The sequence below is a fragment of the Artemia franciscana genome, unplaced genomic scaffold (genome assembly GCF_032884065.1).
Source record: "Artemia franciscana unplaced genomic scaffold, ASM3288406v1 PGA_scaffold_38, whole genome shotgun sequence".
Classification (NCBI taxonomy): Eukaryota; Metazoa; Arthropoda; class Branchiopoda; order Anostraca; family Artemiidae; genus Artemia; species Artemia franciscana.
The window spans coordinates 1,265,108-1,277,253 of NW_027062676.1; the positions used below are offsets into that span (position 1 = coordinate 1,265,108).

The following is a 12,146-nucleotide window of genomic DNA, read 5'->3' on the forward strand; positions in this document are numbered from 1 at the left end:
CGTTTCGCTATTAAGATACCTCTTAATAAATATTACACTTTCTTTCTAAAATTCCCAGTAATGTCGAGTAAATTAGTAGCAACAAAGCGCAACTTTCAACCTGATAAAACATAACCGCATTAAGTATGAGATAAGGCTTGCCGGATGCCCGAGCAAAGGGACAGAATGACCAAGGGAACGACAATTCTCTGCTAAAGAAGCGAGAGAGATCTTGTAATTTTAGGACCTAGACAAATGTTCATTACCTTGTAAGCTAGCAGGAGAGGTAATGGATAACAGTGTTGCAAACAATTAAACATAAGCTGTCTTAGCAAAGCTCTGCAAAATGTTATTATCAGTTAATCATAAGTAGAGCTTATAAATCACGGGTTTTTTAAAGCATAGTGGAAAAAGTAGTCAGTATAACCAAGTTATCAGTATAACTCAAGTTATATATACATAAAGAACCAATATTTTAGCCTATTTTACAACCAGTATATCTGGGATTCTTGTGGACTATTGATGGCAGAGCTCTCAGAAGCTAGTGACTTTAAATCTTTAACTCTGTTTTGCAGAAGCCTACGTTAGGGTTTATTTGAGATGCTTTGTATAAACTGTCTAATAGTGCTCTCTGTACAATGCTGAGTAATCAATATTTTTTGTAGACCAGAGAGAGCTGTATGGCGATGGGCACGGGAACGGTCAGCTATTGCATCTCGCTGGGTATGGCTCAAAACTCGTGTTGCTGATCTCGAAAGGAGTATAACATGGTATTCAAAACTTGAAAGGTAAGTTGAGTGTTGACATCTTTAATACATCTATTTTTTCCATCATTTTTTCCTAGAGAGAAGATGAATACCCAAAAAAGCTTATCTGATGAGTCTTGGCTCATCTTGAACGTGTTTGCCACCTCAAAAGGAATATGTGGCAGGTCAGTTCCTAAGTAGTTTAGGGTAGATAGCACAAAACATGTATGTCTTCAAACCATAGTGTTATTTTTTTTCTGGAAGGATGGGAATTTCTCCCAGAATGTTGAATTGTGTACATCTATGCTATTGAACTGAAGAATTGTATGGTGTTATCCATTAAAATCCATAGTACATACAGGCTAAAATTGTTTGGGCTCTCTGGGCGAGTCGTTTGAATCGATCTTAAAGAGAGGGGACTTCACGAGTTGGTTAGGCAATGATCGTAAAAACAACGAAACGAAGTAGTTTTGCAATTTTTATTAATGTTTAGGGGGTAACCACTTCATGATAAACAGAGAACCATAGGCAACACAGTAGCGTTACCTAAGTAAAGAGTGATGTGGGCACAATGTGTTATTTATTTATATTTTTTTAGACCAGGGCACTTCGTGTTGAAGGAGTTCTCGTAGAAACTTCAAAAGTGACTCATTCGATTGGAAATTGCAAGTTCTGGTGCCCTTTTTAATAGTCAAAAGTGATTGGAGGACAACCAGCCCCCCCCCCCCTACCGTGACCATCATTTCCCCAAGTATATCGAATCAAAATTTTAAGATAGCCATTTGTTTAGCGTAGTTGGAAGATCCAGTATTTTATCTTTGAAGATTGCCCCCCAAAGCTCTCAGGTTGTGCTTTCAACTATGCCCCGGGGACATATAAGGTTTTCATGGAAAGGGTCGTATAAACTTTGGAGGGGCTGATTGGATTTAAAATCAGAAGTTTTTGTGCCCCTTTTTAATAGTCGAAAGTGATTGGAGGGCAACCAGTCCTTCCTCCATGCCCATCATTTCCCCAAACACATCAAATCAAAATTCTGAGATGGTTATTTTGTTAAGCATATTTGAAAAGTCCAGCAATTATGTTTTTGGGGATAAGAATCCCCCACGGCCCTCAGGGCAAGGACTTTAAGCTATATTAGTTGCCCATTATCAACAACGTAAAGCTACCACTAGCCTAATCACCATCAATAAATAAACGAAACTCAAAACGAAGAGAATAAACAAAAGATTATTAAAACTAATAAATTTCTGTATATATATATTATACTGACAATTCATGGTCTTTTTTTCGAGTAAAGTGTAAGTTATGTTGTTGTCTTAAAGGTATTGGGTTTCTCAGACCTGCTCATGTTAATTTTTGCTCATTTTGAGTTTGACTCAGTCATTTATTGAAATTTCTGTTCGTTTTGAGTTTCATTTATTTATTCATCGTGATTTGTGGTAGTTTTACGCTTGGAAGATTATTTGACATAATTTCTACTCATTTTTTGCTTAGTGGAGCTCTACTTTTCTTTGGAAAAAGATTTTTAAATTAATAGCAACATAGATTGTGTTAGGTTAAAGTAATAATGCAATTGGCTGGTATATATAGTGCGTTTTAAAACTGAAGTATTGATTGAGTTTTGGAGATTACAATATAAAGTTGGTTTTAAGCGTGTTCTGAGTACACCTTTAGGTAGCATATCAGTTTTCTTTTTTAGAAAGGGAAAACATTTCTCGAGACGATTCTTAAGTTTGGAAAGGTTGGAAAATGCGGTGTTGGTCGCTGGAAGAGAATCGAACAAAACTTCTTACAACCCCAGCTCTCCTGTCTGCAAAGGCTTCTGCAGCACGTTTCCATAAGTTTTTGCAGCACTTCAGTTTGCCCTTGTAACATAACTCTAGTTTATTTTTCTCATTCTTAAATTTGGAAAGGGTGCCTTTTTATGGCACTTGGTGTTTACTAAGTGACATATAGCGACTGCAAAATCTGTCAGTCTGTCTGTCCCGTTTTTGCTAGTTTAGGTACTTCCAGATAAGCTAGGACGATGAAATTTGGCAGGCGTATCAGGTAACAGATCGGATTAAAGTAGAAATAGTCTTTTCCCCGATTTGACCGTCTGGGGGGACGGTAATTCGGAAAAATTAGAAAAAATGAGGTATTTTTAACTTACGAACGGGTGATCGGATCTTAATGAGATTTGATATTTAGAAGGATATTGTGTCTCATACCTCTTATTTTAAATCCCGACCGGATCCGGTGACATTAGGGGGAGTTGGAGGGGGAAACCTAAAATCCTGGAAAACCCTTAGATTGTAGGGATCGGGATGAAATTTGATGGTAAAAATAAGCACAAGTCCTAGATACGTGTCTGGAACGGATCCGCTTTCTTTGGGGGAGTTAGGGGGAGGGGTAATTTGGTAACATTAGAAAAAAATGAGGTATTTTTAACTTACGAGTGGTTGATTGGATCTTAATGAATCTGATATTCAGAAGGACCTCGTGTCTCAGAGCTCTTATTTTAAATCCAGATCGGCATTAAGCCTCTGATTTTCCTTTTAAATCAATCTGTTGATTCTTAGAATTTTGCTAGAGCTCATGCCATTTAAGTTCTTGGTTCTTGGCTCTTCCGACCTCGTCACAAGTGCCATATGAGCTCTTAGCTTTTGTTTATTTTGTTGTTAGTGTCCATCACTAAACATGGGAAGAGTTTAGGACAATATCTGTTATCAATGGGTATCCTAAGTCATTGTATTAGTCATAAATCATCCATATTAAGGTTTATTCTTTCTATTTGTTTGTGATCAAACCACTCAGCGTCTAATAAAAAATATATAATAATTCTACATAGCTCCTGTTAGCTTTTACACTTGGATTAAAGTATTGTCAAGTAATTCTAATCTTTTCCAATTTTATTATCGGGGAACATCATCAACGCTGGCTAGGTTTTCTATTGCTTCTTGTTTAAACTGTAGAAATATGAAGCTGATGATGTTGATGTTGGTGAAGCTGATGGCGTTTGCTTTCCGTTTGCTTTTTTTGCTTTCTTGATGTCTTGGTTTTGTATTAAATAGAAAAAAGTGTATCCTAAAAACACGAGTAAAAGGGTAATATTAAACAATTTTTAGTAATTACAAGTGTAGAGTAAACCCTGCCAATAGCCCACTAATCGAAATTCAAAAAGGAATTCGATGACAAAACATTCACATAAAAGGAATCTTATTTTATTGTGATTCGGAATATGGGAACTTTTGCAAATTATTAATGTTGGTACATTTGTAGAATTTAGAAAATACGGAAAATCTCTCAAAAGAGATAGTAGTGAGAATTGCACTATTAAATTCTGGATACTCAAAAACCCTCTAAAAGAATTGTCAAACCCCTGTTTACAGAAATTTTAGATTCGGTATCTTTCATTTCATGGGTTTATATTTTTTTACTGTTCTTTTCAAATAGGTTACTTTGTTGAATCAGTGATCTTATTTTCGGAAGCGTTCTCGTTTGAACTGAAATCGCAATTTCTCAAAGAGAGAAAAAAAGAAGTAAAAACCAATCCAAAAACCGAAAACAGGCAGAAGGTGATTTAAAACAAACAGAAATTAAAATGAATAAATTCAGTTCATAAAAAGTTCTAAGAGTATTTTTTATACAATTTTACTATTTTAGAAGGACAGGGTATTTATTATTCAGAACCTATTCTTTTGATTGTATTTTCGTTAAGAAGTATTAGAAATAGATGCATGAAAAAGAAACTTTTTTTATTAGAGTAACATTTTATGTTGGCGAACGAATAAGCGAGTAATCAGTTCATGTTTCATATATTTAAACGGAAGACAGTATCGATTAATGTTTGCAGTATATCAGAACAATAAAACGCTGCTTAAAAATGTTAAACGATTCGCTGCTTAAAAATATTGCGAAAAAGTACTCAAAGAGGGTTGAATATTTTTTTGATGTTTTCATTTTATCGTGACATAATAAGAGCTGTTTAATATATGCAGTGTTTTCAGTAAAGCACGTATGACACAAGCTTTTGCGGGGTTAAAAGAAGCGGCAGTCCTGCTGTTCTTGGGTTGGCTGTTCATTTTAGTTTCTGTTCGTTTTAGGTTTCATTTATTCATCCGTAGTAAAAATAAACCAGATTAAAACTTAGCTCGCTTTTGCAGCGAGTCAGGACTTAAGTCGTTGCTGTACCGAGTCAGTACTTCGCTCGTTTTTGTACCAAATCAGGACCCGTTTATTTTTAAACCGTTCAGGACTTGGGTTGTTTTTGCACTGACTCAATCGGCAACTTGGACATTCCGTTTTTGTTTGTGCTGAGATTAAGAATCCTTGTATGACTCCGTTTTAAACAAAATGCAGACATGCATACAGATTCTCCCAAAAACTTAGCGCGGATGACTTCGAGGAGTTACGTGCCCTGTTTGTAACACCGATCTAAAACGTATAATTCTTCAAACAATTTTCGTTAGGCCTACAACAAGGTGCAACCTGTCCACCTTTTCTGCTAGAATGCATATGAAGATGGTCAGTGTGCATAATTTGGAACTGCGTTGTTTACTTTTTGTATGACTGGTAGACAAAACCAAAAAATAAGGATTTGGGAAATAATTCGAGTAACTAAGTCAGAAATTTAATCTATGCAAATAAACCTCTCAACCCCCTGAGCAAATCATGTTTTATTTCAGGATTGACACTGATCTCGCGTATATTCCTCTTTACCTCTTTTTCTAACTATTTTTTAATCTATCTAAAATGCTTGTGGCTATCAGTTTCTTTAGGGGGGTGGGCTAGGATCTCTTAAATTGTATTTTGGGCCACAAGTTTACTCATTGCAGGTATAATTGGAAACTTAGGGGCCTACGTATGACCGTAAGAGGGAGGCGTCTCCTCACTGGTGTGGCTAGGTGGAAAGCATGACCCGTCCCTCCTGAAATCGGATTCCTTTTATATAAATGTTAGCCTTTAAATACATCTAGTTCTCTGAAAAGGGAAGCTAGATAAAAAAAAAAACATGACCCCCCCCATCACCTGTGTCTGCAGATATGCTTGTAACTATGGGAGTTGAGTGAGACATTATACAGTTTTCTCCTCTCTCCCCTCTTGAGTTACAGGTATCTTTATATGGATTGTTACCTAAGAATACGTCTAATTTTGTGACAAGAGAGGCCGGGTAAAAAATATGACCGCTTTCCCCACCTGTGTTTGCGGATATTTTTGTAAGTACAATTTTCTGTTGTCAAGTGTTGCATGAGAATGCATGTTTTTATGTTTTAAACCGGCCCCCTCCAAAGGGTCTGGCTTATAAGCTAGCTACTTTTGACTGTTTACCCACTGTCCTATTTTTATTGAAGTTTTTCCTGTAGCAAATTAAAAGCTGAAAAGCAAGGAGTTGACCTTGGACCATCTTGTGATTGTGAAGCGAGTTCTAGCCGGGTTCGTCCTATTCTCAAGTCTGGTAAATCGTTCCAACGTCGCCGACTAGTTCAAAGCTCTAGCAAGACAATATCAAAATGTGCTATTTCTTCTAAACAGACAAAACAGAAACCAGTGAACTGTGGCTGTCTCCTTGAAAAAAATCCATGTTTTTTGTGTGGTGGTGAAAATAAACAGATAAAAAATGTGAACCGCCATGATTCTGCAAGGCTAAGGATTTCAGAGATAGACGGAGCTTTTCATCCAGTTTTATCTGCAAGAAATGGTAAGTGTTCTTCTACCATCTACATTTTAAATCATTCTCAACATATGATAAGTTTGCTTTTTTGAAGGGATTTGGTAAATTGATGTCAACAACAGATTAAATGTGTATGTCAACAACTAAATGTGTATATAGCCTAAATAAGGGTCTTAGAATCTGTTTTTAACCTCAAATCGCTTATCCCTCCCTAGTTGTAACATCTGGAAGATTCTAGAAAAATCGGTTTTAACTTTGAACAAAATCTGGCTAAGAATCCAGCCAAATCCCTAGAAAACCTCCTTACCAAGGATTCTTACTTAAGAGAAGCAGAATAAGCTTTCTTTTTTTAAAGACCTTTATTTAGAGAGTTGCCTATCTTTGCAGCCTTACAAGCAGAGAAGTGGTGAATTGATGAACTTCAACCCTTTCCTGGACGGTTATTTTAGATGTACGTCCACTCTTGAAAGTTTCATTTATGGAGTAAAACAACTGTTGAGGTTGGCAGACAGTGTGTAAACCGTAATTGTATTAAAGAAAAACGTCCCCGGCCCTAATTGGGTGGTAAATCCATTCTAGGAGGTTTTATTCGTTTTTTCTCCACTTTTGGCGTTTGGAAAATGGCCATAAACAACAATGTACCTCCCTCTTCCTGAAACTTTATTCAATTTGAATGTTTGAGAATTCTCACTTCTAGCTCTTCTAATGGGATAGAATATGTTGAAGCTAACAGTTAACATAAAACAGAACATGAGAAGATTATTTTCAGGAGCTATTGAATGCAAAAACATCTACGGTATATTAGGAAGTATATAGGATTAGGGCCAGGATTGCAGGAGTAAGTAGCTTTTTCAGCCGCTGGCGGTAAATTCAGCTTTTGCTGTCCCCCTCCTATTAAACACTCCCCTTAGGTGGACTTTCATTATTATTTATTGTGTTTTTCATTGTGTAAACTAAAACATGGTAGACTGCCTACTCCTTACTTGGCTCATCTCTAAAAGTGTTTAGCCAAAAAAAGACTTTCCTAATGTATTACGTAAATTAAAGGATGGTATACCACTCCAAAGGGTTGTCAACACCTCAGTCGATTTTTCACGATATTCAAAGCTGTTAAATGGAAAATAATATGCCTTAACTTAGTTGCTAGGTTATAACAATATATGCTTAAACATTGCTCTCATAGAACAAATCAGAGGCAACACTATAGCGTTGCCTATAGTAAAGGCCATAAGGCTCCAGTGTTTATTATTATTCATATTTTCCCATAGACACTTTCTATGACAGGGGTGGTCCTATAAACTTTGGAATAGGCCCATTTGATTGGAAATTAAGAGTTCTAGTCCCATTTTTAAGAGTCATAAGTTATTGGAGGGCAACTACGGTTCTCCCCACGCCCTATTTTCCTGAATGCATCCGATCAAATTTTGAGATAACCATTTTGTAAAAATGGTCCAAATGTAAAATAACTATGATTCTAGGTTTGATTCCCCCGCCCTTGGAGCAAGGGCTATAAGTTATGCTAGTTACCCATTGTTAACATTAAGGTTTCTATGGGAGTGGTGGTCGTATAAACATTGGAGGAGGCTCATTTGGTTTGAAATCGAAAGCTCTAGTGCCCTTTTTAAGAATTAAAATTGATTGGAGGGCAGCCAGCCAGCTTTCTCATGTCCTTTTGTCACATCATGACTTTTCTGTAATGAAAAGTCATGGAAGCAACTAATAAAATTTAGCTGAATACTTGATGTATAATAGTATTAATTTCTGAAAGCTCTTCACTTCAAGATTGTATTTAATTGTAATTTTTATTTTTATTTTCAATGGTGTAATATCTACAAAAGAAAATATTTGTAATATAATTCGTTTTCAATAAAGTGTCAATGATGCTGTAGGCTTTAGACTTTTACAGTTAGGGAAGAGATAGTAGCCAAACTCTTGTTTGTAGCGATTTTTGTTCGTGCTAAGCTTGACTTGCATATTCACATTAAGTTTTAGTCATTTTAAGATGTATTTATTCATTTATGTTAGTACATGTTTTATGTTGGTTGTTATGAATGTTTTTTTTTTATTTTTCTTTATTTTGGTTTTCATTTATATTTTAACAGTAATTTCTGGTCGTTTTGAGTTCGAATTCTTTTAGGAATTTAATTCTGCTAATCTTAAGTTTAATAGGGCCTTTACTTTTCTTTGAAAAGCTTCTTTTTCGAAAAGTTTTTTGTAATTATTTTTTACCAAACATTGAATAGATCATAAATCCTGTGTAACTTTCCAAAAATATGTATAAAATTCGTAACTAAGTCCACTTCTAACGATCTTGATTTAGTATGGTCTAAACAAAAACAAATTCCTTGCTGCGGGAAGGTAATTCTGCATTCGTCAAAATCCAGAAATAATACTAGCCAGTGCTGTCGAAAGTTTTGACCGGGTTTGCCAAAAGTTTCGCCACTATCGGCCTAAAGGTTTCTTTTGGTGCCATTGAAAAAATCAAAAGGTATTACAAAAAATGTCACATTAGAGATACTTATTTCGATGGAAATACAGAGGGGAGCTGCAGTGGCATCTAATGGAGTTTAAAGGCTCGCTGAATGAATTTTAGGCTAGTCATTTTACATGAAAAAAAAATGTCAACCTTGGAACAAAGTGCCACACAAATGGTTTTGTACATCATAAAGTTCAGAAAAATCTGGAGAATAGCATAATAAAACTGTATGAAAATCTGAAACTAGGAAATGCACGCATATAAAGAACTACCAAAATCGAATGTCAAAATTGACTGAATTTTAGCCAAAAATCAAAAATAGATGCTTTTGCTTTGAATGGGTTTTAATGGTCTTTTACGATATATTCAAAACTGCTGAGAGTGAATATCAAGCGGCAGGAACTACAGGAGCATAAGATCAGTTGAACCAAGAAGAATGTGAAGCTGAAGCAGTATATGAGCATAAAGTCAAAGCAGAGCAGTCAGCACTGTGGTTCTTATCAAGGATGTGATGTCAAATAGTTTTAATCAAATTTGTTTCTTACTTTTTACGCATTCTATAGTTTTTACTTGTCATATTCAAAGTAAAGCCTTCTTTTGAAATATTATTTCTGAACTCTAGGTGACCGACAGAATGGGTAAATCACCCATTTTTGACGAAAAGGCTGGTTGTTTAGCTGAGTTTTGATTACATGACTGTTTGCACTTAATCTTCTTGTCTCATATGTCAAGTTTAGAATGAAACTGTTCTCCTATTTCCCCCCTAAGAATATGCTTGGGACAATTGGCTCAATTTTGGGCAGCCTAAAAAATTTTGACTCTCTGAATTTTAGGTGGTAAGATTTTTCATGCGTAAATTATTTGCATTTTAGTAGGTAAGATAAGGTACAAAACGACATTCCAAAACATTTTTAAAGAAGAGTAAATTAAATTTCCGACTCTCCCCCCTATTGAACTTGGCATTTATGTGTTTTTTGAAATGAAAATTAAGCCTAAGGCAATTTGAAAAAGAATCTCAGTCTTGAACTCTACCGCTTAGGGTTAATACCTTCAAGATAATGAATTTGTGTTAGTCGTGACAGATGCGGAATCCACACCAGATTGTCTGCTTAGTGTCATCAGGTGCACGTATAGGTTGGGTTGTCAAACGACAAGACAGCTCTTGTTGATAATCTGGAATATGATGCTCTTCCCTCTATTTAGAATGTTTAGCCAAGAACCATAAGAGTATAGTACCAGCAAAACCAAAATGAGTGTGAAGCTGAAGCAGAATATGAGCATAAGGTCAAAGCAGAGCAATGGGCGTTGTGATTCTAATTAAGCATATGATACTAATTAATTTAATCAAAATTTTGTTGGGGCTTTTCCCCTTTGATTTGGCTTTTATATGCTTTTTGGATGAAACTCAAGTCTAAAGCAATTTTAAGCTGATATTCATTCCAAGCAGGTCTGGATACATGATAAATGACACGGTAAGGTCTGAATGCAGAGTTTTAGCACGTTCTTCTCGAAATTTTCTTGAAAATAACTCCCTATTTACCGATTTGTGTAATCCATGGCTATGTAAGCATGAGCTAGTGATTGCATTATATTATTGTTAAATTTCCCACAAAAACTGAATTGTAGCGCACTGTCCTTTTACTAGAATTTTTTGAAAAAAGTTTGCGAATTCATGAAAATGAATGTTTGCGGATTCCTGAAGATGAAAAATCTCCCCCTTCATGCCTCCTACGCGAAATCTTGTGTGCGGTCCTGGATTTTTTTTTTTTACAGTTTTGCTAACGTATTAAAAGTTGAGTTCTTCAATTATATCCAAAATTTGCCATTTAGGAAATGTTAAAACTTAGTACAATGCAAGCGAATGTATCTTAGTTTTATGTTTTTTTTTGTTCTTTTTCAGAAATGCCACTGAGTATTCATATTGATTCGTTAATACATACCGGAGAGTGGCGAACTTTAGTCAGAACTAAACCATTATCTGATACAGTCCTACATAGAAGTCTTCCTCCCCCAGAAGCCTTGAGCTACCGACCTGAAACACCCCCGCCTCTAACTAAAACGGATTATAGGCGACATCTGAGTAAATCATCTGGTTTACTCTATTCATATCTCGATAAAGGTAAATTTTTTTATGACATTTGTGTACGTTTTTTATGCTTGGTCCGTTTATTTTTGATACTTCTTAGTTGTGAGAGAAATGATCTTGGTGGAAAAGTTACGGGTAAAATTTTCTTATTTTCCTAATTTTTTCTAAAAGAGTCCTTATTTTTCCTAGCAACGATAGAATAATTTTTTTTTTTATAAATAAATCACTTTTTATCGTTGTATGTGGCCGAGAAGAATAAAACTAATACGTGCAATTATGTCCTAAAGGTAAATTCCCACCCCCCCCCAAAAAAAAATACACCCTCATTTCATCTTATGTAACGCCGTTTAACGTTGAGGTATCGACTGTAGTGTTGTTGAAGAAAATAACAAAACCATAATTCCCAAGAAGTCTACCCTATGAATTTCTAAGCCCAGCTTAGTGGTCGAACCTAGTTAGGAGAAGTTGTTTAGGCTCAACTGCAGCTGTGGATATTCTGATATCAATTTCTTAGTTCAGCGAAATCTGGCCAGTCATTTGCCATGTCATTGTCGGGCATTTTTATTTAATTCAGTTTATTTTATTGAATTCTTTTTTACTCCATTCCTTTGCTTTTGATTACCGTTGCTCCGGCTCCTTATATCATTTATCCTACATTGAACCATTTTCTGACTTCTTCATACTTAATTAGCCAGATATCTTACCATGACATAAGAAATTTATACTTGTATAAATTTATATAAAAGTTACTCGCATTCATGTACGGGGGGTCGAATTTGCTTCTTTTTTCGGGGTGCGGTGGTGTCTGACCTTTGAAAGTGCAGTTGTAGATATTAGTTTTTAGCTTTTAGATGTTCTAGTTTTTCAATAGTGAGGGTGGAGGCGCTGGGAGGGATTTTAGTGAAGGGAGAGAAGAAATGCAAACCCTTTCTCCTCAATGTATAGGCACAGATTTAGGCTGTGTTCATTGGAATGCATGTATGTTTTTAGGCCACCATTATTCCAGTTTTTCAACGTGATTTTTTTTTTGACAAATCTCCAAGAACCTCCCCCGATACTTGTCTGTTAAACGGAACACACTCAAGAATTACGCTGTGTAACAAACATTTGGCAGAAACAGGTATCCCTTCCTGGATCGGTTATTATTTGCTTATTGTAAGTGAGAAAACTATGATGTGCATATATTTTTATTAAATATTTAATATA

The 12,146-nt window shown here is 35.6% G+C and overlaps 1 protein-coding gene across 4 annotated transcripts in view; it reads left to right on the forward strand.

The window, feature by feature from the left end:
* The window catches only part of LOC136041802 (KAT8 regulatory NSL complex subunit 1-like), a 65,591-nt gene that overhangs the window by 16,133 nt on the left and 37,312 nt on the right, over positions 1–12,146 (forward strand). For all 4 annotated transcript variants that reach the window (XM_065726558.1, XM_065726557.1, XM_065726559.1 and 1 more), the window contains exons 3-5: positions 645–767; positions 6,071–6,405; positions 10,755–10,973. In XM_065726558.1, the coding sequence (XP_065582630.1) occupies positions 645–767; positions 6,071–6,405; positions 10,755–10,973 (677 nt within the window). The remainder of the gene's footprint in view (positions 1–644; positions 768–6,070; positions 6,406–10,754; positions 10,974–12,146) is intronic.